We start from the raw sequence: 27,894 nt of genomic DNA on the forward strand, positions 1-27,894 counted from the left end.
TGAGACAATTTTTATGCATAATAAAATTACAAATATAAGCAACAAGTATAAACAAACAAGATTTGAAAAATACATTATTTTTCATAACTTTTATTTTCATAAAGATGAAGTGTAATATTACAACGTACAAATATTTTTATGACTTTTTTTTTTTATTTTAGAAAAAAATCTTTGCTATTTGCTTTCATTTCGATAATAGCAAAAAACTAAAAGTTGTGAAAACATTTCTAAATAAAATCATGTATTTTTATTATTGATTATTATCAGCATGCTATCTTTAATGTCAGCGGTCAATGAAGGAGAAATCCTTCTAGACCAAGCCAATTTTATCAAAATGACATAATGATCAATAATAAAATCCATAATTTTATTTAGAAATGTTTTTTTAAAAAAATTTTTTAATTTGCTTGCCTTCCCATAAATTAAATACAAAGTAAGTTTTAAGTGTAAGGAACAAAATATTATTACGGATATCACTCAACCTAGCATTGATTTACAGATGCTAAACTACTGACTGACAAACAATATGGATTTAGACAAGCCCGTTCCACAGCAGACATCCTAACTGTGATCTCTGAATGTATATACCATTCACTGGACAAAGCGGGGGAGGGCAGAGCGGTAGCTCTAGATATATCTAAGGCTTTTGACAGGGTATGGCATGAGGGTCTCCTCAGTAAAATCAGATCATACGGTATCACTGGTAGAATACTTAACATAATTAAATCCTTCTTAGATAAGAGAAAAATCCAGGTTGTCCTCGACGGTCGTACATCTAAACAATATGATATAAATGCGGGGGTGCCCCAGGGTTCTATCCTTGGACCTCTATTGTTCCTGATATTCATAAATGACCTCCCCGACAACATTGCCTCTGAGATGGGTATATATGCTGATGACACTACACTCTATGGCAGGCACGACAGGAAGACGAATGAACACATTTCTAAAGAAATAGCAGAAACACTAGAGGAAGACCTCCAATCTGTAGTGGAATGGGGACAAAAGTGGTTGGTCGCGTTCAATGCTGCCAAGACTAAACTAGTTTCATTCAATAATTACAAGAAACCCTCTCTACACCCATAGTAATGGCCAACGACTCTTTATCTGAGAGTCCATCTTTCAAACTCCTTGGCCTAACGTTCACAGGAAACATGAGTTGGAACAATTACATTGAAGGCATTGCCAGGGCCGCTGCAAGAAAGGTGGGCTCTCTCTACCGTGCTAGAAAACTACTAACACCCGAAAGTATCCTGTACCTCTATAAGGCCACCATTCGCCCATGTATGGAGTATTGCTGCCACATCTGGGCTGGTGCATCTGCTACTAGTCTCTCGCTCCTTGACAAGGTTCAAAAGAGAGTCGCAAACCTGATAGGCCCTGAACTGGCATCTAAGCTTCAGCCTCTGTCCCATCGACGAAATGTTGCATCCCTCTGCCTTTTCTACAAGTATTTTAGTGGTGAATGCTCTGACGAACTGCAATCACTTGTGCCCCCACGACGTGAGCACCCTCGACAAACCCGACAGGCTGCTAAATCCCACCCCCACACTGTAGAGATCCCTAGATGTAAAAGATCTTTTTACTCCAATAGTTTCTTCCCCAGAACCGCTAGACTCTGGAATTCCATTCCAGATCCCTGCTTCCCCAACAGTACTGACGTGCAGAAGTTCAAGTGTAACGTGAACCGACACCTTGCTGCCCAAATCCCTACATAGTACCCCAGTAGTGTTGCCCCTGATAGTAGCCCCCTACACCAAAGTGGCAATTTGCCTTGTTTGGGGTGAAAATGTAATAAAAAAATTTAAAAAAAAAAAACAAACTATATGTGATGATTCCAATCAGCATTTTAATTTCTTGATTCTTACGGTTTTTAATGTTGGGAAAATCATGTTCCTCACAAAATATTTTGTAAAAAGTTATGTAAATATATAAACGCACTCTACATGAAAATCAATCTTGGTTGTGAGTAAATAATATACCTTGTTTTTTGAGGGATTTTTTTATTTAAAAAAAAAAAAAAAAAAAAAAAGAGAAGCAATTCAAAGTTTGATTTAAAAAGTTTTATTATCGCAATATAATAATATAACTTTTTTTTTTTATTATTTAAAAAAAAAAAAGAAAAGAAACAATCCAAAGTTTGATTTAAAATGTTTTGTCACGATATAATATAACTTGTTATTGTTATTTAAAAATATATATATATCAATATAAAATTTGGTTTAAAACATTTTCTTGTCACGATATTTGTTTACAGAGAAGGACAAGGTCAAACCGGTGTCGACTGAAATGTGTCCCATCTTTTTCTTTCTTCACAGTGAAGTCGGTCGCGGTCCTTATTCCTTATTTCATCCTAAAGAACATCACATTTTCACAGACGAATCTTAACAAAAAGAAGGTGCATTATTCCAATGAAAGCAGAATTGTAAAAAGGTACACGTTTGTCTGGCCCTGAAAATTCTTTTAGCAAATACTTCAGTATGATTTACTAAACCACATGTTATGGCACAAAACAATCAATGCTTTGCCGTAATTTTGTTCTCAAGCATATGGTGAGGCACTTTAGAATATTCACATGAATGGAAATAGACATTGGACAAATAAATACACACTTTATGCTTCCAGCAAACTACATCACTTTTAAACACTTTGCTTTGAAATAACCTTATCTGATAAATATAGCTACAATCTTATTAATCTAACATATAAAGTTATTGGGCAGGATTTTCGAAGTCAGACCCCAATTGCAATCCATTCGATATATCAATAATTGATTCAGACTAGCCTATTTCTTTCTTCTATGTTATTGTTACAAATATATTTTATTTTGCATCAGTGCTTTTTTTTCTGAAAATACTTATTCAGGCTAGGAAAACTGTTAAAGTGGATATATTATCTTTTACTGAATATCCTTAAACATTAAAGAGAAGTAATCATGTAATGAGTTATTTCCCTTTACTTACGTAGGTATATTTATTTACACGATAAAAAACAAATTTCATAGAGAAACTTACTTGTGTTCAACAGGAGTCGGAAGAGACCAGATTTCAGGATCGCGTGTTGGTTCTTCGTGCATAAAATGAAAGTTTGATTGTGGATTTGATTTTTGCATTCCAGTTAGAATATTAAGGATGTCTTTTACTGCATTGTATTCTTTTGTGAAATAAACTTTGGCCTGCAAAAAAATTACATTTATAAAAAATGATTCAGAATTATTGAAATAAAACAGAAGAAAAAAAAAAAAAACAATTTCTTGAAAATCATTACAAAATTTAATTTTCATTTATTTAATTTTGATGATCAAAACGAACGTTAAAAACATACAGGGTGGCCCACTTAAAAATAGCCCAATCTCTAATCTTTTTCTTAACGGCCAAATGACACCACAAGACAAAATGCAATTCGTTTTCCAACAAGATGGCGCTACATGCCACACATTTTACAGATCACTGACACGAGTTTACAACATGTTTACGGAATAGAGAACAATAAGCAAAGGGTTATGGCCACCACGTTCCTCGGACTTGTCATGTGATTTTTATCTTTCGGGGATTTTAAAACAAAAAGTTTATGCAAATAATCCTCACAATCTAAACCAACTAAAGGCGAACATTACCAACGCTATCAGGGTAATGACCAGAGAAAATCTACAGGCAGTATCTACAAACATTGTTAAACGTGCCCAAAAATGCATTGATGCTAACGGGGAGCACTTCCAGCAGCTTTTATAACACTACAGGTTATTTAAACAATAAAAGAATGTTCTTCCTTTCTACTACATTTTCTGAGCTACTTTTAAGTGGGCCACCCTGTAGTAAAGACATTTTAAACAAACTAAGCATGCAAGGCCCCCCCCCCTCCACAAGTGAAAAAATTTACTTTCATCATGACTAATGTTTGTGCAAATTTTTTAAAAAAATCCAAGGAGTGATTATTGAGAAAAGTGTGAACAAATGAACGGACAAATGACTTTTCGGCTATTTCACCCTGATAACAACCCATGAAAGGGGGGGGGGATAACCAGAGTTATCCCAAAAAAATCCATTCATGTAAAAATTTACTTTCCCTATGACTAATGTTTGTGCAGAATTTAAAAAAAAAAGAAAAAAGTCCAACATGTGGTTATTGAAAAAAGTGTGAACAAATGAACGGGAGTGAATTACTAGGTTCAATTCCTCCTTTGTCGAGGGAGCAAAAACAAAAATCTTAAGCCGATTCACTGTCTTCATACGCACATTTACAAAAAGTAGTGCTTTACTGAAACAACTATTATCAATTTAAAAAACTTTTGCAATTAACATCACAGAATGTGAACTCAGATGTGGAAAAAATAGATAGAGATGGAAAAGTTAAGGTTGTTCAGAAATGTTGTTACCTTGGTGATACAATTGGAGCACAGGATGGAGCAGGTGCTATTGTGATAGCAAGAGTTAAGAGTGGATGGAATAAGTTCAGGGAACTTTTGTCATTACTAACCAGCAGAGTGTTACCACTGTCGACCAGGGGAAGATTCTATCAGACATGTGTATGCATTGTGATGATGTATAGAAATGAAACTTGAGGGTTAAAGACATGCGTTGCATGGAAAGAAATGATATGATAAATATGTAATGCAAGTCTTAAAGACAGGCTCAGTGGAAGATGAAATCCAGACAGTATAGAGAGATGTGTAGAACAGGATATTTTGATAGTATGTGTAAGAATGGATGAGAATTTCTGGATTAGTAGACAGATGAAAGCAATAAGCCACATGAGACAAAGTGATATTGATGAATTTGGGAGAAAGAAGGATAAACAAAGACTTGGCTAGAGATAACTTAGTTTGGAAGTTGATTTCTAAAAGTCATCCGACACACCAGCATGTAAAAATTGGTGCTAAACCGAATATGATGCTTTTTATTGGTAATTGTTGATAAAAAAAACACTGAAACTATGCCAAACAGCTTTCTTTTTCTTTCTTTCTATTGAGAGATTGTCCAAAGAGAGAGGAGGAAAAGTTTTCAAAAAGAAGGTGGGCTCTCTCTACCTTGCTAGAAAATTACTCATTACAGCATCCTATATCTCTACAAAGTAACCATTTGCCCATACCACATCTGGACTGATACATCTACCGCTAGTCTCTCATTCTTAGAGTTAAAACAAAAAAAAAAAAAAGAAAAAAAAAGGAAAAAAAAAAAGAATGTCTCAAATCTAATATGTCCCGCATTATCAACTAAGCACCAACCCCTGTCCCATCACTGCAATGCTGCATCCCTGTGCTTATTTTATAAGTATTTTAATGGAATGTGCTCTGATGAACTCATAACACTTGTGCCATCTCAACGTAAATACTCCAACTAACCCAGTAAGCTGCAAAATACCACACCTTTTATGCCAGAAAGCCTTCTACCCTAATAGTAGTACTTGTGCAGGATTTGAACCAGACGTAACTGTCTGCTCGCTTTGCTCGGAACATGATGTCATGTTTGACTGTAATCGGACCTAAGACACTGATGAATGTACAGCAAAAGAGCAGATGATCTTTGGGGAAAATATTGGAAGAAAAAAAAAAAAATCAATAACTTAAGTAAACAACACATCCTCAAACGGCCGTTCTTAACAACTTTATACAAGATGAATATCTCCACCTTAGAGTTGCAGATGCTGGAAGATGTTGCCGAACAAAACAATTAATCACTGCAAAGAAAAAATGCAACCGTAGAAAAGTCTATCTAATCCTAAGAAAATATCCCGGCTGTCTTGATTTAATTTTAAAAAAAAAAAAAAAAAAGAAAAAAAAGTTGCCTAGCCACACTCTCCAAAAAAAAAAAAAAAAAAAAAAAATTGTTCATGAAAAAAAAAAAAAAAAAAAAAAAAAAAAAAAAAGTTTACTTTATATTAGTTACAAAAATAAAGAAAAAAAAAATGCCTCCCCCAAAAAATAAATACATGAAAAACACATAAAATGTGCTTTTTTTAAAAACTTTTTAAAAATATGAAAAACACGAAAAGGGTTTTCTTATTAATTTTGATTGACAAAAAAAATGGTTGAAAAAAAAAACAAACAAAAAAAACAACTTGTTTGTTTACCTTTTTGCCTTAAAAAAAAAAATTTTTACGACGACAGGTGGTGGTTTCTTTTTTTCTGGGCAATACCAAATAACACTCTAAGTACAAAGGTTGTTCCAAAAGTAATGCCTCCTATTTTTTTTATATTCTGCCTGAATAGATCAGAAGAGATTGCAAATTGCAATGTTATGATAACTGAATAATGCATTTATGACCTGAAAGTTTCATCTCTTTGTTGCAGATATTTATGGTGTGAGACTCTAAGAAAACAACTCTTGTCAGAGGCTTGCATCAGAAGCAGAGACGCATTATTGAATTTCTGGCAAAAGTGCATTAAGAATGGTAGCGACTATGCAGAAAAAGAAATTCTGGAGCACAATAGGTCGCTTGTTTTAAATGGTACCACTCCCGTCTTTGTAACTCTTTAACTTTTTAAGTTAAAAAAATAAAAATAGGAGGCTTTACTTATGGAAATACCCTCATACATAGCTAAAGCAACCACAAAATGCTGAATGAATTTTACAACCAAAAAAATAAAAAGTGAAAAATTTCCACTTACTCGAGTCCATTTAGTTAGATGATTTTTGTCTGTTGCCTCAATCAACTTTTGGACTTTTAACAGTAAACCGCCGTAATAAACCAAGGAAGTTTCATAATTGCCCATCACTGCATATTCACGAGCATTTTTGGCAGTTTCTGCGATATCTGTCAAGACACTGGAAAAGGCAAACAGAAATTCGGATTATTATTTTTAACCGAAAAAAATATTTCACATGTTAAATTAGTTTTTACTGATATTATTGGGATGAAAAAGTAAAGTGGGTGCTTGTGTAAATTTTAAACCAACACATTTTAGGTGAAAACATTATTACATACATACATCTCATATCGAAATTGGTATAAATTTTAAAAATTACGAGAAATGATCCAGGAGAAAAATAATTACAAGTAAAAATAGAATTTTTTAATTATCGAGTTTTATTGTAGGTTTTTGTGTGGAAGAGTTGTGCAACCAATTCAGTATGACAAACAAGGAAGATAACCTTTAACTTAATTTAAGGATCTGCCATTTTTAAACAAAATATAACATGATTGTGAATGATTTTTTTGTTAAAAATATATCTTGCATAACTTCAACTGGATCAGTTTTTGTAGTGGTCCTAGGATACATTTTTTTTTTCAGGTTACGATGTGAAATACAATGTTTTTCCGTCCCCTGGTTACAGTATTTGCCCCGCCTTATGGTGCTATTTATGTTATTTAATTATATACATGTGCATTATATACTGTATTGTATTTTGTTACTAATTTTTAACGCCGTATCCAGAGTTCTACTGTAACTGGGGAGGATAGGCAGTTGGGTGTATGACAGGTGAGAGAAAGTATTAGAGCTGAGATTGATTGGTGTAAAATTCTTCTTTTCTTTTAAATTTTTTTACAAAGGAGTCACCACTTATCAAGCCTGGAGGACACTCGAGGATAAAGGTTGATGAGTGTACAGTAGTCAATATCATAGTAATCATTAGTAGTAGAAATTTAGTAAATTGGGTTACTTAAGGGGACGGTTCATCAAGAACTTGTTTATGTTGGACTTGAAGACAACCATATTGTAATCAGCTGGAAAGCAGGGAAACGGAAGAGAGTTCCACAGGCGTGCAGTTCTAAGAAAGAAACTTTGTTCATGGAATCTGCATTTAGGTTTTGGCACAGATAAAGAGTGGAAAAAATTATTGATAGGGGTTTCAGCCAGACGAATGTTTTTCGTGAATGTTTGGCGAGGGGGGACCATAGATTAGAGCCCAGATGAGCACTTGCCATGAAAATAGTGGTAGAGCTCGCAATGTCTATTCTATGGGAAAGAAGTTGCAGAGAAGAGAAAAGGGCATCCACCACTAGGCTAGGATGTCTATTTTGAACTCAATCAAGGCAGGATAAGCTGCTTCTAGCAGCTGCTGTCCAGATGTGGAAACAGTACACTATCCTAAGATGTTCTTGGCTCTTATACAGGTAGAAAATTGCGTCGGCAGCGAGATATCTACTGGAGTGGTAGAATGATCCAACCATTTTTCCAGCAACGTTGGCAACAGATTTGATGAACGTGTTCCATTTCAGATCAGGAGTAAAGTTCAGGTCCAGAAGCTTGTCAAAACAGGGAACCTCCCCAAGATGAGAGCCATTCATTTCAATTGATACCAGACAGGGTTCAGAGTATTGATGATGCGAAGAAAAAAAGCTTAGTTTTAGATGCATTAAAATTAACCAGTCACCTTTTTCCCCATTGTACCATGTGCTCAAGATCAGAGGTGAGAGAATCAGAGAGATCTTAGTCATTTATGGCCTTTGAAGTGTTGCCATAGATGGTAGTGTTGTTAGCATTAATGTCTACAAATGATCTTAGGATGTGATTTGGGAGATAATTGATGGAAGAAAAAAAAAACTACTCTTTTATCAAATGACAAATGATCTTAGGATGTGATTTGGGAGATAATTGATGGAAGAAAAAAAACCTCTTTTATCAAATGACAAATGATCTTAGGATGTGATTTGGGAGATAATTGATGGAAGACAAAAAACCTCTTTTATCAAATGACAAATGATCTTAGGATGTGATTTGGGAGATAATTGATGGAAGAAAAAAAACCTCTTTTATCAAATGACAAATGATCTTAGGATGTGATTTGGGAGATAATTGATGGAAGAAAAAAAACCTCTTTTATCAAATGACAAATGATCTTAGGATGTGATTTGGGAGATAATTGATGGAAGACAAAAAACCTCTTTTATCAAATGACAAATGATCTTAGGATGTGATTTGGGAGATAATTGATGGAAGACAAAAAACCTCTTTTATCAAATGACAAATGATCTTAGGATGTGATTTGGGAGATAATTGATGGAAGACAAAAAACCTCTTTTATCAAATGACAAATGATCTTAGGATGTGATTTGGGAGATAATTGATGGAAGACAAAAAACCTCTTTTATCAAATGACAAATGATCTTAGGATGTGATTTGGGAGATAATTGATGGAAGACAAAAAACCTCTTTTATCAAATGACAAATGATCTTAGGATGTGATTTGGGAGATAATTGATGGAAGACAAAAAACCTCTTTTATCAAATGACAAATGATCTTAGGATGTGATTTGGGAGATAATTGATGGAAGACAAAAAACCTCTTTTATCAAATGACAAATGATCTTAGGATGTGATTTGGGAGATAATTGATGGAAGACAAAAAACCTCTTTTATCAAATGACAAATGATCTTAGGATGTGATTTGGGAGATAATTGATGGAAGACAAAAAACCTCTTTTATCAAATGACAAATGATCTTAGGATGTGATTTGGGAGATAATTGATGGAAGACAAAAAACCTCTTTTATCAAATGACAAATGATCTTAGGATGTGATTTGGGAGATAATTGATGGAAGACAAAAAACCTCTTTTATCAAATGACAAATGATCTTAGGATGTGATTTGGGAGATAATTGATGGAAGACAAAAAACCTCTTATCAAATGACAAATGATCTTAGGATGTGATTTGGGAGATAATTGATGGAAGACAAAAAACCTCTTTTATCAAATGACAAATGATCTTAGGATGTGATTTGGGAGATAATTGATGGAAGACAAAAAACCTCTTTTATCAAATGACAAATGATCTTAGGATGTGATTTGGGAGATAATTGATGGAAGACAAAAAACCTCTTTTATCAAATGACAAATGATCTTAGGATGTGATTTGGGAGATAATTGATGGAAGACAAAAAACCTCTTTTATCAAATGACAAATGATCTTAGGATGTGATTTGGGAGATAATTGATGGAAGACAAAAAACCTCTTTTATCAAATGACAAATGATCTTAGGATGTGATTTGGGAGATAATTGATGGAAGACAAAAAACCTCTTTTATCAAATGACAAATGATCTTAGGATGTGATTTGGGAGATAATTGATGGAAGACAAAAAACCTCTTTTATCAAATGACAAATGATCTTAGGATGTGATTTGGGAGATAATTGATGGAAGACAAAAAACCTCTTTTATCAAATGACAAATGATCTTAGGATGTGATTTGGGAGATAATTGATGGAAGACAAAAAACCTCTTTTATCAAACGACAAATGATCTTAGGATGTGATTTGGGAGATAATTGATGGAAGACAAAAAACCTCTTTTATCAAATGACAAATGATCTTAGGATTTGATTTGGGAGATAATTGATGGAAGACAAAAAACCTCTTTTATCAAATGACAAATGATCTTAGGATGTGATTTGGGAGATAATTGATGGAAGACAAAAAACCTCTTTTATCAAATGACAAATGATCTTAGGATGTGATTTGGGAGATAATTGATGGAAGACAAAAAACCTCTTTTATCAAATGACAAATGATCTTAGGATGTGATTTGGGAGATAATTGATGGAAGACAAAAAACCTCTTTTATCAAATGACAAATGATCTTAGGATGTGATTTGGGAGATAATTGATGGAAGACAAAAAACCTCTTTTATCAAATGACAAATGATCTTAGGATGTGATTTGGGAGATAATTGATGGAAGACAAAAAACCTCTTTTATCAAATGACAAATGATCTTAGGATGTGATTTGGGAGATAATTGATGGAAGACAAAAAACCTCTTTTATCAAATGACAAATGATCTTAGGATGTGATTTGGGAGATAATTGATGGAAGACAAAAAACCTCTTTTATCAAATGACAAATGATCTTAGGATGTGATTTGGGAGATAATTGATGGAAGAAAAAAAACTCTTTTATCAAACGACAAATGACGGCAAAACTATACAAATTGCATTTTGATTTACTACCTCACCCACCATATTGTCCCCGATTTGGCTCGCAGTGATTCCTGGTTCTTTACAGATCTTAAAAAAATACTCTGACGAAATAGATTTGGCTTTAACGGAGAATTGATATCAGAAAGTAGAAATTTTGAAGTTAAAGGCAAATTGTTCTTAAAAAAAATTTATCGAGTAATGTGGTAAGTCCTAATATAACATTAACTCAATTATTTTCAAGAAATTTTGCATGAATTAAAAAGTTTTAAGTTTCTGTATTTTTTTTAGATAAGAATTGATAATTCATATTATCTGGATTCTTCGGGCTACTGTTTCTGTCAAACTTGGGAATCTACATGGAATTTTGAACAAACCCTTTTATTTAATCCAGGGGGTAGCATGCCCTCGTTCTATCAATCATGATCAGGCAGAAGTCCTGAGTAATTTGCAATTGAATTTTGAGTTATCGCCCACATTGAGGATTGAACCTTTAGCCTCTAGAAGAGCATCATCTACAATTGAATTTTACAAAGTACATTATCCGTTATGCCACAGGTTCTTGCAGACTTCCACTCGGTCATGACTGATAGAATGAGAGTATGTTACTCTCAAATAGATTAAATAAAATGTTCCACTCGAAAGTCCATGCAAATTCCTGAGAATCTGAGCACGACAAGATATACTTGAAAAAAGCTGGAGATTACACTGGTGAAAACGTTGGGAAAATAGACAAGAATAGTTTGGATAATCCAAATAATATGTAAAAGTTTTAAATTTTGAAGGAAAATAACCAAATTTTAAAATTATTTCTAAACTAGCATTTCAGCCCAGCGTTGCCCGGGTGTTTGGAGGAGTATGTTGAGCAAGAAAAAAAAAAAAAAAAAAAAAAAAAAAAAGCAGTCAATTTTTTAAACTTTTACCCCTATTATGACCCCCTTAATATTTATTGTTTTGGGCTCAAATCAAGTTATTAACTTAGATCCATGTCCAAGGAACCTATATCAAAAATTTCAAGTGTTTAGACCCAAAATTGTCGGAGGAGTTTGGTAGAGTTCTCAAAGGTCAAATCGTTGAACTTTGACCCCTTAACAGCCAAATTTTTAGCCAAAAACCGATCAAAGATTTTCCCAAATCTCAGTACCCTGTATATCAAATTTCAAGTCTGTAGATTTAAAATTGACAGAGTTATTGCGTAGGGAAATACACACAGACACGTTCACTTTTTGTAAACAAAAAGCGATGCACTTTCAAACACTGTATTATAAGGATTTAAAAGTTTGAATTTTACATACGTTTCTGACATCATCGGTTCTGTTGAGTTGATAACAAACCACAAAAGGCCGGGCAGTTACCTGGAACAAAAAAAAAAAAAAAAAAAAAAAAAAAAAAATTAATTTCAATAACTGAACTTTTATGAATAGGATATCTGATTAAACTTTTACAAAGTACATTTTATGACAAAAAGCTATTAGTGATGGGACGATTCTAATATTTTCCCCCAATTCCGATACAATTACTGATTCCGATTCTTTATAAATCTCTAAACATTTAACTATAAAAAAAATGGTTATTTCGTCCTGATTGCAGTAAAACACATCTTAAATGTGCATATATTTTCGCATATGTAAAAACACACTTGTGAGGAGGGGGGGTGATCTATAATTTTAGTTTTACTGGAAGTTTAAATTAATAAATATTTATTATTTTATTATTACAACCAGCAGTGGAAGATTGTTCTTAAACGAAAATCAAATAAAAAAAGTTAATTAAAAGAATCGTTTTTTGGCATCGGAAAATAGGCACAGTTTTTTTTTATTCCGATACCTCAAAAAGTTACGATTTTTTTTATTCTGATTAATGGTCCCAACACTACAAGTTTTATTTTTGCAGTGCAGATGCAACACAAGACTTTGACAATTTCGTTCATAGCCTGAAACAGATTCTTCCTTTTGCCAAATGATTCAATTTCACCTTAATATGAATTCAGTGACACATCCGTAACCCAATGAACTACCGAGGATTGCTAGAAACTTAAACAACTATTAAATGTAAATGAAATAAAAGATATGAAAATTATCTAGTGTTCACGTTTAACACCATCGAACCAAACACAAAAGGGCAGATAAACCAAGCGACTGTTCATAACTAAAAGTGCGACTGAGTTTCTGGCAATCTTTTTTTTTTTTTATGGAACTCGCTCCAGACAAGGTGTGAAACCACTTGATGTAAGGAGCTAACAAGAATGAAAGATGATTATCACAAAGACAGGAGATCCAAATGAGTTAGTCTTGAAAAGACTAAGGCTGAAAACAGTTACCAGAAATAGATTTCCACAAGCTTGCAGTTCTTGGAACGAATCTGTATTAGAATGAAGTATCCAAACAATTGATGGAGATCATAAGATAATGAGTCAAACGAGAACAAAAGAAGCAGAGAATAGATCAGACAATTCTGAAGAACACGTGCCATAATAGTAAGAAAAGACAGATAATTTTGCACCCTCAAATGAGACAGAGATTTACCAGGCCAAATATAACAACAAAACTCAATAGTTTCATATTATATTTGCAGAGGCAGAGAATAGCTCTAGACATGAGAAAATATTTAAAGCAAAAAAGAGAACAGATTTTATGAGAAGCAGAAAGAACAATTGATCTAATATATGAACTTCACAGTGGAGATCCCTAGATGTAAGAGAGCCTTCTATTCCAGTAGTTTCTTCCTCAGAACCGCTAGACTTTGGAATTCCCTTCTGGGTTCCTGCTTTCCCAACTTTACTGACATGCAGAAGTTCAAGTGTAACGTGAACCAACATCTTGATGCCCAACTCCTTACATAGTGCCCCTGTAGCTTATGTCTCTGATAGTAGCCCCCTACATCAAAGTGGCAATGTGCCTTGTTTGGGGTGAAAATGTAATAAAAATAAAAAAAAATAAAAAAAGATTTGATGAGAGAGAAAGGCCAAGAATTATTAGTCAATTTCTCATTGAGAGCAGAGCCATCTATGAAAATCTCAGATAGAAAAGAGACACACCTATGATTGAAAAACACAAGTTGAGTCTTAACAGGATTAAACAAAATAAGCCATTTTGTACCCAAGTCGACAACTGAATCTGGGTCAACGTTTAAATCAGCTGCGTATTTCAACTGATCCGAGGAAGATGGACGAGAAGCAATACCAGGCTAGAGAACGGTAAGATTAGCATAATTTTAAACGTTTGTTTCATAGCCTTGCTTGATCATTCAATGTCACATTTATTTTTTTAATATCATACAGTTGATGACCTAATGCCACAATCATTACACAGCTATTGCACTGAAATACTACTGCCAAATTTTTCATTGATATAAATAGATCAGTGTTTATGCTCAACACCACAGCTACAACTTAAATTTGCTTGTGAAAACATAACTTTAAATTTAAACAAAATAAGATATAACATCAAAATAAAGGGAGACTACCACCAGCAAATGCAGTATAAACAAATTGATGATGAGCAATCTCTTGGCCATCCAGTAAACTAGTTTGGCCTGCAAAGAAGGTAGGCTCTCTTTACTATGCTAGAAAATTACTCACTCTTGAGATTATCCTATACATCTACAAAGCTACCATTAGTCCCTATATAGAGTATTGTTGCTACATCTGGCCTGGTGCCTCTACGGTTAGTCTCTCACTCTTAGACAGGGTCCACAAAAAAAAAAAAAAAAAAAAAAAAAAAAGTCTAAAATCCAATAGGTCCCACCCTGCCAGCCAAATTTTAACCTCTTTCTCATTGCGACTATGCTGCATCTCTGTGCTGTTTTACAAGTACTTCAGCGGAATGTGCTCTTATGAACTGGTGCCCCCCCCTCGACATACATACTCCTGACCAACTCAACAAGCAGTATAATCCCACCTCTTCACTGTTGAAGTCCTCAAATGCCAGAATTATCAAATTTCTCAAATGACAGAATTATCAAATTCCTTGCAATGATTTTGTCCAGATTAAAAAAAGATGCTAGAAAGGTCAATTTGAACAAAAAGCCTTAAATGTTACCAGCAAAATATATAGTCTCTGCCCAAGCGAGTACTATCTCTCCCACCACCTCCACAAACCAGATAACTGCTACCACAAGTTTTTAAATACCCCCCCTCCAAAAAAAAAAAAAAGATAGAATTATTATACAATTTAAAAAATTTTTTTTAAACTGGAGAATCCCTGGCTTGCATTAAATTTTATTGATTTCATTCGTCAGTTTTAATCCTTTCATAATATTTTTCATCATTCAACTAACAATCTATCCATATTAGTAACTCTTATACTCGAGTGGATTTTGGCCTTGATTAGTGGTGACTCAAGAGTAAATCTTAAAATCTAATAAATAAAATTATTTTGTCTGGAATTTAACAGTCAAACCTAAATAGCATTTCAACTTACAAATCAAATTTTGATTTATAATTAGTAGCTCTTATTCATGAGTGGATTTAGTCTTGATGAGTGAGGATTTACAAGTAAAAAAAAATTGAATCAAAAGAGTTTAATGGTAAAGTAAAGTATTAGCATTCAAGTTTGGGTTTCTTAAAACAAAAATATTAATTTCACAGTTGCCTTATCACATTAAAAAAACATTTTTTTTATTTAAGTTGCCGGGGGGGGGCGTCTTTTGTTTTTTGTTATAAGAAATGTATTTTTCATTATTTAACACGAGAAATAGTTCATTTCCTTCTCAAATTTTCGTAACCGATTTTAATTAACATTATTTTATTTCATCTCAATTATTGGTTGTAATAAAATAATTATTCAAAGCAATGATGGAAACCCTAGAGGAAAACCTCCAGTTTGTAGTGGAATGGAGAAAAAAATAGATAGTAATATTCTATGTTGCTAAGACTAAGCTTCTTTCCTTTAATAATTACAAGAAACCTTCTCAACCACTGATAGCCATGGCTAATGATACATTACTTGAAAGCACTTCACTCAAACTCCTTGGCTTAACATTCTCAGGGAACATAAGTTGGAACAAATACATTGAAGGTATTATCAAGGCTTTCTGCAAAGAAGATGGGCTCTCTCTACCATGCTAGAAAGTTACTTATACCTGAGAGTATCCTGTACTGCTACAAGGCCACCATTTTGCCCATGTCACATTTGGGCTGGTGCATCTGCTACTATTCTCTGACAGGGTTGAAAAGAGAGTTGCTAACCTCTGTCCCATTAACGAAATGTTGCATCCCTCTGCCTGTTTTACAAGTATTTTAATGGTAAGCGCTCCAATGAACTACAAAACCTTATACCCCCCCCTTGACATAAATACCCCCGACAAACAGCAAAATCCCACCCTTACACAGTAGAGATCCCCAGATGCCAGAAAGCCTTCTACTCAACTAGTTTCTTCCCTAGGACTGCTAAACTTTGGAATTCTCTTCCGGGTTCCTGCTTCCCTGATTGTGCTGACATGCAGAAGTTTAAGTGTAATGTAAACAGACATCTTGCTGCTCAACTCCCCATATGGTACCCCTGCAAATTATGTCCCAGAGAGTCAAAGTTTGAGATGAAAATGCAATAAAGAATATATATATATATATATAACTATGAATCGTGTTTAAATTTTAAATGCAGGGCACCGAAATTGTCATAATTTTCTTACTTTGGGTTCAATTCTTTTTAAAGACTTTTAGATCAAATTTTTTCTATGCATGCTATTATTAATGTATTTCAATTATTTTTTTTTTTAATGTGTATTGCTATTTAAAGAATAATTTTGTAGAATCTCTCTTGTTTTCAATTGGGTTGTTTTTTAGAAAAAAAAAAAAGAAAAAAAAAGCTATCCAGACTTAGGATTAGTGGTAGGGTTAAGGGATGGAGAAAAAGAGACAGGATTGATTTCATAAAATTTAGCTACTTATGTAGAATATGGATCGTGCTGAAATAATCACTTTACCAAGACCAAGTAGGTATATTTTAGTTTCATGTATGGCCCCAAAACATCATATTTTAAAAATTTTTACATTGCGTCTTCGGTGATCGGGAGATCCTAATTATTAAAAAGGATCTCAGCAAAAATAACCTTCTTAGTGACACGCAATATGGTTTCCGTTCTGCTAGATTTACAGCAGATGTGCTTACAGTTATATCTCATAGGATTAGCGAATCTCTTGATGGAGGCTACCTTTCTAGGGCAATTGCTCTTGACATATCAAAGGCCTTTGATAGAGTATGGCATAAAAGTTTACTTCACAGTATTAATAATGATATTTTATTTATTTATTTTTTTTTTTTACAGTGATCACCACTTATCAAGGCCCGGAAGCCACTCAGGGATAAGGGTTATTGCAAGTACATTAAGTTAGTGAGGAGATTTGCTGAAGTGTTTACTTAAGGGGGCGGTTCATTAGGAATTTGTTAACATTGGACTTGAAGACATCCAAGTTGTAGTCCGGAGGGAAGCAGGCAGACGGAACAGAGTTCCACAGGCATGCAGTTCTAAGAAAGAACCTTTGTTCATGGAATCCGTGTTTTGATTTAGGCACAGATATAGAGTGAGGGAAATTTTTCACAGTGGATTCAGCTAGACGGGTGTTTTTCGTGAAAGATTGGCGAGGGGGGACCAGAGATTGGAGTTCAGACGAGCATCTGCCATGGAAATAACGATAAAACAAGGACAGGCTCGCAACGTCTCTTCTGTGGGAGAGAGGTTGCAGGGTAGAGAAAAAGGCATCCCCCACTAAGCCATGAAGTCTATTTTGTACTCTGTCAAGGCAGGATAGGCTGTTTTTAGCAGCTCCTGCCCAGATATGGCAACAGTATTCCATCCTTGGACGTACTTGGCTTTTATATAGATAGAGAATTGCATCAGTAGTGAGATATCTTCTGGAGTGGTAGAAGGATCCCACCATCTTTCCAGCGACCTTGGCAACAGACTTGATGTACGTGTTTCATTTCAGATCAGGAGTAAAGGTCAAACCCAGAAGCTTGTCAAAACACGGAGCCTCACCCAGACGAGAGCCATCCATCACAATTGATGCCAGCTGGGGATCAGAGCGTTGATGATGTAAGGATAGGAGTTTGGTTTTGGATGCATTAAAGGTAACCAGCCACATCTTCCCCCACTGAACCACGCGCTCGAGATCAGAGGAGAGAGAATCAGAGAGAACTTTGTCATTTACAGCCTTTGATGTGTTGCCGTAAATGGTTGTGTCATCAGCATAGATGTCAACGAATGATTTAAGTATGTGTTTAGGGAGGTCATTGATGTAGATCAGGAAGAGAGTTGGGCCCAGAATTGACCCCTGGGGGACTCCAGCATTTATATTGCAAATCACATCCTTATATCATTTGTAGACATTTATGCTGATGACAATACTATCTATGGTAGCACATCTAAGACCGTAAACGACCAAGTTCTTGCCGATTCTCTCTCCTCTGATCTTGAGTAAGTGGTACAATGGGGAAAGAGATGGCTTGTGACTTGCATCTAAAACCAAGCTTTTATCTCTACATCATTAACGCTCTGATTCCCATCTGGCATCAATTGAAATGAATGGCTCTCGTCTTGGGGAAGCTTCTGGGCTTGACCTTTACTCCTGATCTGAAATGGAACACATACATTAAATCCGTTGCCAAGGCCACTGGAAAAATGGTGGGATCCTTCTATTGAGCCAGTAGATATCTCACTGCTGATGCAATTCTCTATATAAAAGCCAGGTACATCCAAGGATGGAGTACTGTTGCCACATCTGGGCAGGAGTTGCTAGAAAGGACTTATCCTGCCAGTTCAAAATAGACGTCATAGCCTCATAGAGGATGCCCTTTTCTCTTCCCTGCAACCTCTTTCTCACAGAAGTGTACCCCTATGGAATTGTCTTCTGTTTTCCTGCTTTCCAGCTGACTACAATATGGTTGTTTTCAAGTCTAACGTAAACAAGTTTTTGATGAGCCATTCCATTTAACAAATTAACCGAATTTCCATTACTAACGATTACTATATTGTCCAATTGTCTACTGTACACTCTTTAACCTTTATCCTTGAGTGGCCTCTTGGCCTTGATAAGTGGTGATGCCTATGTAAAAAAAAAAAAAAAAAAAAATTACAACGTGCCTCAGCGTATTATAAACGCCCCAACCTCCGCATGTTAAGAACGGCTTTCGGAATAACCTCCTCATGTTAAGAACGCTTTCGAAGTTGGGGGTACTTATTCCGAAAGCTGTTCTTAGCATGGGGAGGTTATTCCGAAAGCCGTTCTTAACATGGGGTGGTTGGGGGTGTTTATACTACTCTGGGGCAAGTCGTAAAAAAGTACCAAAAGCAGAATAGAACATTAAATTAGCGTATCTACTAATTTAATGTTCATGGTGTGATCACATATGCCCCTTTTTAATAAATAAGATCTCCCGATCGAATAATTTATAATCGTGAAACCGGTACGACGTACCGGCGGTACGTACGTTAAAAGGTATTACAGTAATAAGATATAGATTTTTAAAAAAATAATTGGGTACTAGTGCAGAGAGTGATCCGGGCGTAAATAATAACGTTATTATTTAAAAAACCATTCTTAACATGGGGAGGGGAGGGTGTTTTGTACCTATTCTATACTTCAACCTTACAATTGAATAAAAAAAAAAAAACATATCATAAAACTTTAATTAAACTTGGAAATACGATTGGTGCTAGTGCAGAGAGTGATCCGGCGGATCACTGATCCGCGCTATTGGTGGAAATACGATTGGTGCTAGTGCAGAGAGTGATCCGCGGATCACTGATCCGCGCTATTTTTTAAATCGCATTTCCAAGTTTAATTAAAGTTTTATATGTTTATTTTTTATTCAACTGTAAGGTTGAAATATAGAATATGTACAAAACACCCTCTCCTCCCCATGTTAAGAATGGCTTTTTAAATAATAACGTTATTATTTACGTCCGGATGACTCTCTGCACTAGTACCATACGATTTTAAAAAAAAATAGCGCGGATCACTCTCTGCACCAAAATAATAATAAAATAAGATGTGCAAGTCACGTAGAGGCGAGAAAACAACGGACCTGTTAACGCAATATTAAGTGCGAGTTTGGATGAATGAAAAAAAAAAGTTAAATGTAAAATAACAAATAGAAATTGTGTTTCTAAGATACCAAACAAAGCAAATATACAGATTTTTTTCTACGATAAATCCGAATAATACAGCAAAAAACACCCGAAAACATTAACAAACAAAATATTTGCACATGCAACAAGGACCGATTAACGTAGGATGCGCTAAAATGACAACAACTGAAATGTCGAAAACCCTAATATATATATATATATATATATATATATATATATATATATATATATATATATATATATATATATAAATTCAAATGGCATATGAAAATCAAAAAAATATAAGATGTAGCAAAAATACCTCAGTGTCGAATTACATAAGTAAAAATCGTTTAATTAGCTGGTAAAATTGGTAGTGGATTAATTTGGAATTATCAGAACGACGGTGGCAATCGCGTGCAGTCAATCATTTAGACATAAACAGTAAATACTAATCCGATACACTTAGTTACAATATTTATAAGTTTAAGAATTAAAATTTAAATTAATTTAAATTGCATATTTACCAAATAAAAAAAAAGTCAAAGGCGCCTGAGAGGGGAATATTGTTTACGCAATAACAGAAAAAACTGCGGTCATTTTTGGAACTAAGGAAAGATAACTCTAATAATTTTTGGAACCAAGGAAAGATAACCGAGAAACTAATAACGAGATCTTTTAGAAATTATCGTCTGCCATTTAAAAGAGTTATATTTTGGATTTATTTATAAAATGAAATATTGATCTTATTTTTACTAAAAACAAAAAATTTAGAAATAAAAAATTCTAGTCGTAAGTTTCTTTTTTTTAATAAATAAATCCGAAATATAACGAAAGATGATTAACTGATGCGACTGTTGTCCGCTTTTTTAGGTGAAAAATTACAACTTTACCACACGCACACACACGCACGCGCGCACGCACACACACACACACACACACACACACACAACCGACTTCAAGTCAACAGCAAACGGTGTTTGGTCAGATTTAGTTCTTGATATTAAGTTCAACTATAATATAGCATTCACGGACAGTTTTAGTTTCCCAACTTTATTAATTAATTTATTAAATTGTGAAATGAAAATACAGAATAGTTAACAAAACTTTTTCCCCATACTGAGAATGGGTTTCTAAATGTTATTATTTCATTATTGTCCTTAAATGTTATAATATCACAGATAATATTCATCTCGGCTTGCTTGGGACTGGATGTAAACACTCTCCTGAATAAAGTTGCTATAACACTAACTCCATATTATCACTTCATGGTGGCAACAGTGGGATTTATAATATATATTGGCCGTCTGTAGCTTCCTCAGACTTTTACAGGAATGTTTACGAACAGACTATCCATTCACGTGAAATGACCTTTTTCTTCACCATATTCCCTCTCTTTCACTATTTGTAGTTAAGTAAGATCTACGACTTACCTGTAGTTTCATCAAATACTTTTGCAAGCAAAATCCAATCCCGCATTTTGCTAAATCCTACCCTCTGATGAGAAGGAAAGTATTTCTTCAAAATTAAGGACTATCCACTTATTTTGTGCTTCCTTTTTAAAATTAAATATGTTTTTAACTCTTTTTCAAAGTAACATGTTTTATTAACTACTTGTTCTGAGATATATATATATATATATATATATATATATATATATATATATATATATATATATATATATATATATATATATATTATGGGATGCAAGTCGGGGGATCACCAATCTAAAGGATGTGTTGATCTGATCTTCCTCTTCTGACTTGTCCCATTCTACCATTCTACTCATTCCTCCACAGTCTCATTCTGTATTAACTCTTCTCTTACGCCAATAGTGGGCAGCTCTGAAGGCATTTCCTCATCCGATTGTTCTACTTGGGATCTTATTTGGTCAGCATGAGCTAGAACACTATTCTCATTTTCTTTATTTAATATTGCAGTATTATGTTCTTTCTGCATAATAAATTCTGCTGTTTCAGCTTCCATTTTCCTATTTCTTTTGTACCACATCTTTTGATTCATGGCATATGACATAGTCAAAGGGGATCTTAATTGTCTGCCCATTAAGGCAGAGGGACTTTCTGGCCTGCCTGCATGCGGAATTGTTCTATAACTTAGTAATAGTCTTGATAGGAAAGCATCGATTTTCTCCTTCTGTTGCACGCATGCTTTTATGCCCTTCTTTACCGTCTGGACCATCCTTTCCACTATCCCATTACTTTGAGGGTGGTAAGGAGAGGTCTTGTAAGGTCTGCATCCTAATTTTCTTAGCCATGAATGCAAATCAGCATCCACAAATTCTGGTGCGTTATCAGTCATCAATGTTCTTGGTATCCCGTTTCTTGAAAATATTACTCTTAATATTTGTTTTTTACGGTGGTACTTTTTTTATCAGGTACTCTGAAACTAAACATGACTTACAACTCAAGACACCACTTCAGGCCAACCTGAATATGCGTCTACTTATATTAATAATAGTCCTATCCCATTGTATGATCCATGTGTACTCTGCTCCGTGGTTTTGCTTCTCGGGGCCACACATGTATTTTCTTTTGCTTGAAATTCCTGATTTCTGTGCATTTTTTGCATCTTTTTACATAGTCCTCTACGTCTCTTGAGTACCCTGGTCACCATGCTTCCAATTTTAATCTTCTTTGTGTTGCTGCCACTCCACAATGTACGTCATCATGTATACTTTTTATAACCTGTCTCCTCTGCGTTTCTGGGGGAACTACTAAGTCTCCATTACATATTACCCCGTTTTCTATAGTCAGTTTATGTCTTATTTCTTTGAATGGTCTTTCAGCCATCCTCAACATTATTCTGTTTAACACTGGGTCATTTGTAGTTTCAGTAGCCATTTTATCTACAGATATTACATCGGTTTCTACAAGGTGCAGGAATGTGTCTTCAAATTCCTCATCGTTTTTGTCCTTATCCTCTCTATAAAACCTCAATCTAGATAAGGCATCAATGTGCGGTATCGTATACCCTTTAACATAGTCAATGTCAAAGTCGAACCCTATCAGTCTAATTGCCCAATGTAATATTCTGGACGTTGTAACTTTTGGTAATTCTTTCCTTGGGTTGAAAATAAATTCCAGTAGTCTGTGATCACTTTTCAACAAGAATTTTTTCCCCATCAAGAACTGCCTTGCTCTATCCGTTGTCCACACTATGGCTAGTGCCTCCCTTTCTATATTTGAATAATTGTGTTCAGTCGTTGTTAATTTCTTCAATAAGTACATTAGGGGATGACAATCTTGTGACAAAATACCGGATACGGAGTGCTCACTAGCGTCAGTAGTTAGAGTTATTTCCTTCTTAGGGGTAAAAAATTTGTACTATTGGCTTTTTCGCCAGAATCTATTTTAAATTTTCAAAGGTTTTCTGTTGATGTTCTAACCAAATGAATTCTGCATTTTTTTTTTCTTAACTTTGCAAATGGTTGTCAACTCATTATATTTTGGTACATATTTTGTATAAAAATTTACCAAACCTACAAAGGACTCCAACTTTTGTTTTATTTTTTGGTGCAGCCACTTTTAGAATTTTCTCTACTAGTACTTCATCTGGAGAGATCCCTTCCTTTGATATTGAATAACCCCAAAATGATATTTCATTACTGTTGGTTACACACTTTTTTGTATTTACTGTCATGCCAGCGTCTCTTAGCCGGTTCAGTATATTTTCAGTTTTTTTCTTTAAATCATTTTCATTTAAATCTCCAACATATTTATCGTCTTGATAACAGATGGTATTTTCAACATTTTCTATTACTTTTTCAATAGCTTTTTGAAAAATTGCACTTGCCGCTTTTATGCCATACGGCATCCTTTTCCACCTTAACAGGCCTATAGGTGTGTTTATGGTCATCACTTCTTTAAAATTTTCATCTATGGGAATTTGGTGGTAAGCTGATTTTAGGTCTATCTTCAAAAATACTTTTATTCCGACAAGTTTATGTAGAGCTACTTCAACATTCAGAATAGGGTACGAGTCGGCGCAAACTTTATGGTTCACCCCTATTTTATAATCTCCACAAATTCTCAAGTCACCGTCTTTTTTTTTTAATACCACAATGGGTGATGTCCATTTACTTCCTCCTGGAGAGTAGGTTCTAATAAGTCTTCCTTTATTAACTTTCACAACTTAGCTATTACTAACGGTAATAAATGCACTGGTACTTTTCTCACTTTGTAGCAGGAGAGGGGAACATTTTCTTTTAATTTCAGGCTAGCTTCATAATTTTTTAATTTTCCTGTTTTTTTTCCATTTCTATCTCATTAATCAACTTTGTTGAATTTATTTATAATACGTCATTCTCTAATAGTCCATGCGTTTTTTGGCAATTTGTAACTATAATGGGTATTACTTCATATTTTCTTTTTAGTTCTACTGAACCTTCAAAGTAACCCATAATTGCTATAATCGAGCCATCAAACTGACGTAATTGTACGTTGCTTTTTTTTAAAAACGGTTTTCCCATTTTGTCCCATAAGTTTCTGGGTATTATAGTCACTTCACTGCCAGTGTCTAGCCATGAACAAATCAGTGATTTCATTTTCCCCTCCTCCGTTTTTGTTGTCTTTCAACTTTTTGCATCTTGCATTAGCAGCAAAGTGTCAAATCCACGTATCTACGTATTCTGGATCTTCAAGGACCAGAGAGTATCCTATCGACGACGCCATTGATATGTTGTGTATAATGCTAAGTAAGTGTTCAACAACCAACCTGTTCTAGTTGGTGTCAGTTTATAAATATGAGCTATCTGCTCATATGCAAATTATACTTAATTTACATATCACTACATCCTGGCACGCTCCATAATTTGCTTTTTTACTAAATACTAATGATTACCACTGCAACATCTTTGCCAAGGATGCAAGCCTTTTTTAGCCTGATGGTCATGTCAAACTCATTCCATGTATGCATCAAGCAGCTGATGAGTTGCTACAAGGCATCTTTTGAAACACACACACACACACACACACACACACACACACACACACACACACACACACACACACACACACACACACACACATGAGGTGCCTTCAATAAGTTTCCAGACTTTTTTGTACAGGCATTTAAATTTGTCATGGACTCTTGAAAATTCAGTATGTTATTGCAATACATCTTATGAGATGACTGATCAATTTTTATGATTTCAGGTTCAAATGAACAGCTACAGCAGGGATTAGAATACAAACTACTAAAGCCTGATTGTCACAGCTGGCGAATTTCAAAAATACAATATGGACTTGAGGACACTTTAGAAAAACAATATTGTTGCAATATTTTGGTTGTATTAATGGAGTAGATATTTATTTGCTGCCCACCTCAGCAAAATGTGGCACAAGGCCGGAAAGTGGGAACCCCGCAGGCTCCCCTAAAGGAGGGGCACTCCTGCAATTTTAAAAATTGCCTGAGTAACCCCGTCGGCATTCCCCGGTCGGGGCGCCTCAGGCAGCAAGCAATAAACTTGCCCCACCGGAAAGCCCGGTGGCATGGCCTGGGAGGGTGGACCTCCTAGGTATTACCCAGGCGGTGTACCTCAGTCCAACAGGTGCTGGGCCGGTTCCCGGCCCCTCACCTGTTGGGCTGAGTGTCAAGTGACGAATCCTTGACTGGTACTATCCTGTCTCCCTGCAGCCGAAGCCGCTAGGAGACATCCCATCAAAACAAGGTTTTAATGGGGTATGATCCCACACAGTCGGACGATTCTATTTATAAACGATGCTGCTAAGAACTGACGAATCAAATTAATTCACGTTCTGCTACCAACCAATCAGAAACCAGAATTGTTTCATAAATATTAAACCTTTTCTGGAGCAATTTCACATGTTCTTTTCCCGGGTTTCAACACAGTAGGAATATTTTGTTCTGTGGAACTGTCTACTACAAACAAATCACCTCCCAGGACTTGTGTGTAACAGCGAACCATCTGAAACTGTTCTAAAAGTCAAAATGGCTTACAGTTCTACAAATATGAAATAAAATTCTGTTTTAAATTTGGAAAAAAAATTCCACAGAAACGTATGAAATGCTTCAGACTGCTTTAGGATCATCTTGTATGAATCAAGCATCAGTTTTTGAGTGGCATAAGAGAGTCAAGGAAGGCAGGGAGTCTCTGAGGGATGACAAGAGATGTAGGAAGAGTAAGGAAGTCAGAACACCAGAGTTGATTGGTCAAATACAGAATTCCGTAGATAAGGACCGTTATGTGTCTATAAAGACAATAAGTGATGTCAGTGTGGGAACTGTACGCACAATTATACACGAGGAACTGAAGATGCGGAAGATTTATGTCAAGTTTGTCACAAGAATGCAGTCCACAGCTCTATCCTTGTCACAGATAGGTATTAAAACAGTTCCTCACCCTCCCTCAGTCCAACCGTTGCTCCCTGTGACTTTTGGTTATTTCCTAAGTTTAAGGAAAACCTTTAAGGCTGTCATTATAAAACGATTGAGGAGACGAAAGAGGCTGTGATAAGGGGCATTAACACACTCACACAAGAGGACTTCTGTGGTACCTTCCAGAAGTTGTTGGAGCAATACAACGAGTGCATTGCAGCCAGAGGAGATTACTTAGAAGGGGACTAGAGTTTCATGAAGACACCTTTTATATATATATATATATATATATATATATGATGAAAATAATGGAAATAGTATTCCGACAAAATAGAGAAAATAAAAAGGAACAAACCGTATTATGTGTTCATCAACGTTTCGTCTTTATTTCGAGACTTCCTCTGGATGAATGAGATTAAGAAACCAAAAAAACAACTTCTGGAAGGTACCACGGAAGTCCTCTTGTGTGAGTGTGTTGATGAACACATAATACGGTTTGTTCCTTTTTATTTTCTCTCTCTCTATATATATATATATATACCATCAACACCACTCCATCACTCTACCTGCCCACCTTCCCTTCTTTCCATAAACAGAATATTTTAGTGTCACTTTCAAAGTACTAATTTATAACAGGTACATTAGTGCAAAGGCACCACCTGTTAACCAGCATTCCCTTTTCCGTTCATTTTTCTGTTTGTTTTTCCATTTGTTTTTTCCGCTTGTTTTTCCTCTTTCCACATGGAGCTGATGATTTGTATCGGTTTTTAGTCAATGTCAGAAGGTTGTTCCTATACAATGAAACCAATGGTTCATCTTTGGAAAACGTATGCATAGTTTTTAAATAAATATTTGTATTTATTTTTCTCATTTGCGATTGAGAGAAAATTAAAACTGTAAGTTGAACTTTACAATCAAAATTTATTGTCAATTGTTTTTTGGAGTATTCAATCGAACAATAAATTATATATATATACTGTGTAAGCAAAATCTAGACTTCAAAAAAGGTGTTGATAGCAACAAAAAGTGTATTTCATTTTACATTACAATTGTTTCCATGCCCGGTTGACAATTTCAAACCGCTATTGACTTTGTTCTTAAATAAGGATATGAAAATTAGGCGATATATTAATATTTAAATGGGCTTTCCACGGAGGTTACTTCAAGAGTAAATGTTTCTCACATGCTTCTTTTTCTGTTAAGGGAATTTTTCTTTTTTTTTCTTTCTCTTTAATGTTCTATTGTCAAGAGTGTTTTTATTCATAAAGTCTGAAGAAATGCTGGTTTTTGAAAATTTTCAAACAATATGTTTTGCTTACACAGTATATTAATGCTCAATTATGAAATATGATAATTTTGTAGCTTACTCCTTAAGTCAACTCTTTTTGGCTTAAAACTTATTAGTATATGAAAATTTACTGAATTACACGAACTCAGTATATTACATACAAGTCTCTCTCTCTCTCTCTCTCTCTCTCTCTATATATATATATATATATATATATATATACATATATATATATACATACATATACATATACATATATATATATATATATATATATATATATATATATATATATATATATATACCCCCTTGCCAAACTTTAAC

The 27,894-nt window shown here is 34.7% G+C and overlaps 1 protein-coding gene across 2 annotated transcripts in view; it reads right to left on the bottom strand.

The window, feature by feature from the left end:
• LOC145248333 (katanin p60 ATPase-containing subunit A1-like) overlaps nucleotides 1-20,546 on the bottom strand; it is a 42,940-nt gene extending 22,394 nt beyond the window's left edge. Inside the window, exons 1-4 of one of the 2 annotated variants that reach the window (XM_080110241.1) lie at nucleotides 20,453-20,546; nucleotides 12,152-12,211; nucleotides 6,608-6,764; nucleotides 3,015-3,175 (exon numbers count right to left, since the gene is read on the bottom strand). In XM_080110241.1, the coding sequence (XP_079966367.1) occupies nucleotides 3,015-3,175; nucleotides 6,608-6,764; nucleotides 12,152-12,165 (332 nt within the window). In that variant the 5' untranslated portion in view covers nucleotides 12,166-12,211; nucleotides 20,453-20,546. Of the gene's footprint in view, nucleotides 1-3,014; nucleotides 3,176-6,607; nucleotides 6,765-12,151; nucleotides 12,212-20,247 lie in introns of both variants that reach the window. The other variant, XM_080110242.1, reaches the window with a different exon arrangement.
• Nucleotides 20,547-27,894: the final 7,348 nt, after the last annotated feature.

The sequence above is a fragment of the Euprymna scolopes genome, chromosome 26, assembly GCF_053919585.1.
Source record: "Euprymna scolopes isolate OS-2025 chromosome 26, ASM5391958v1, whole genome shotgun sequence".
Taxonomy (NCBI): domain Eukaryota; kingdom Metazoa; phylum Mollusca; class Cephalopoda; order Sepiida; family Sepiolidae; genus Euprymna; species Euprymna scolopes.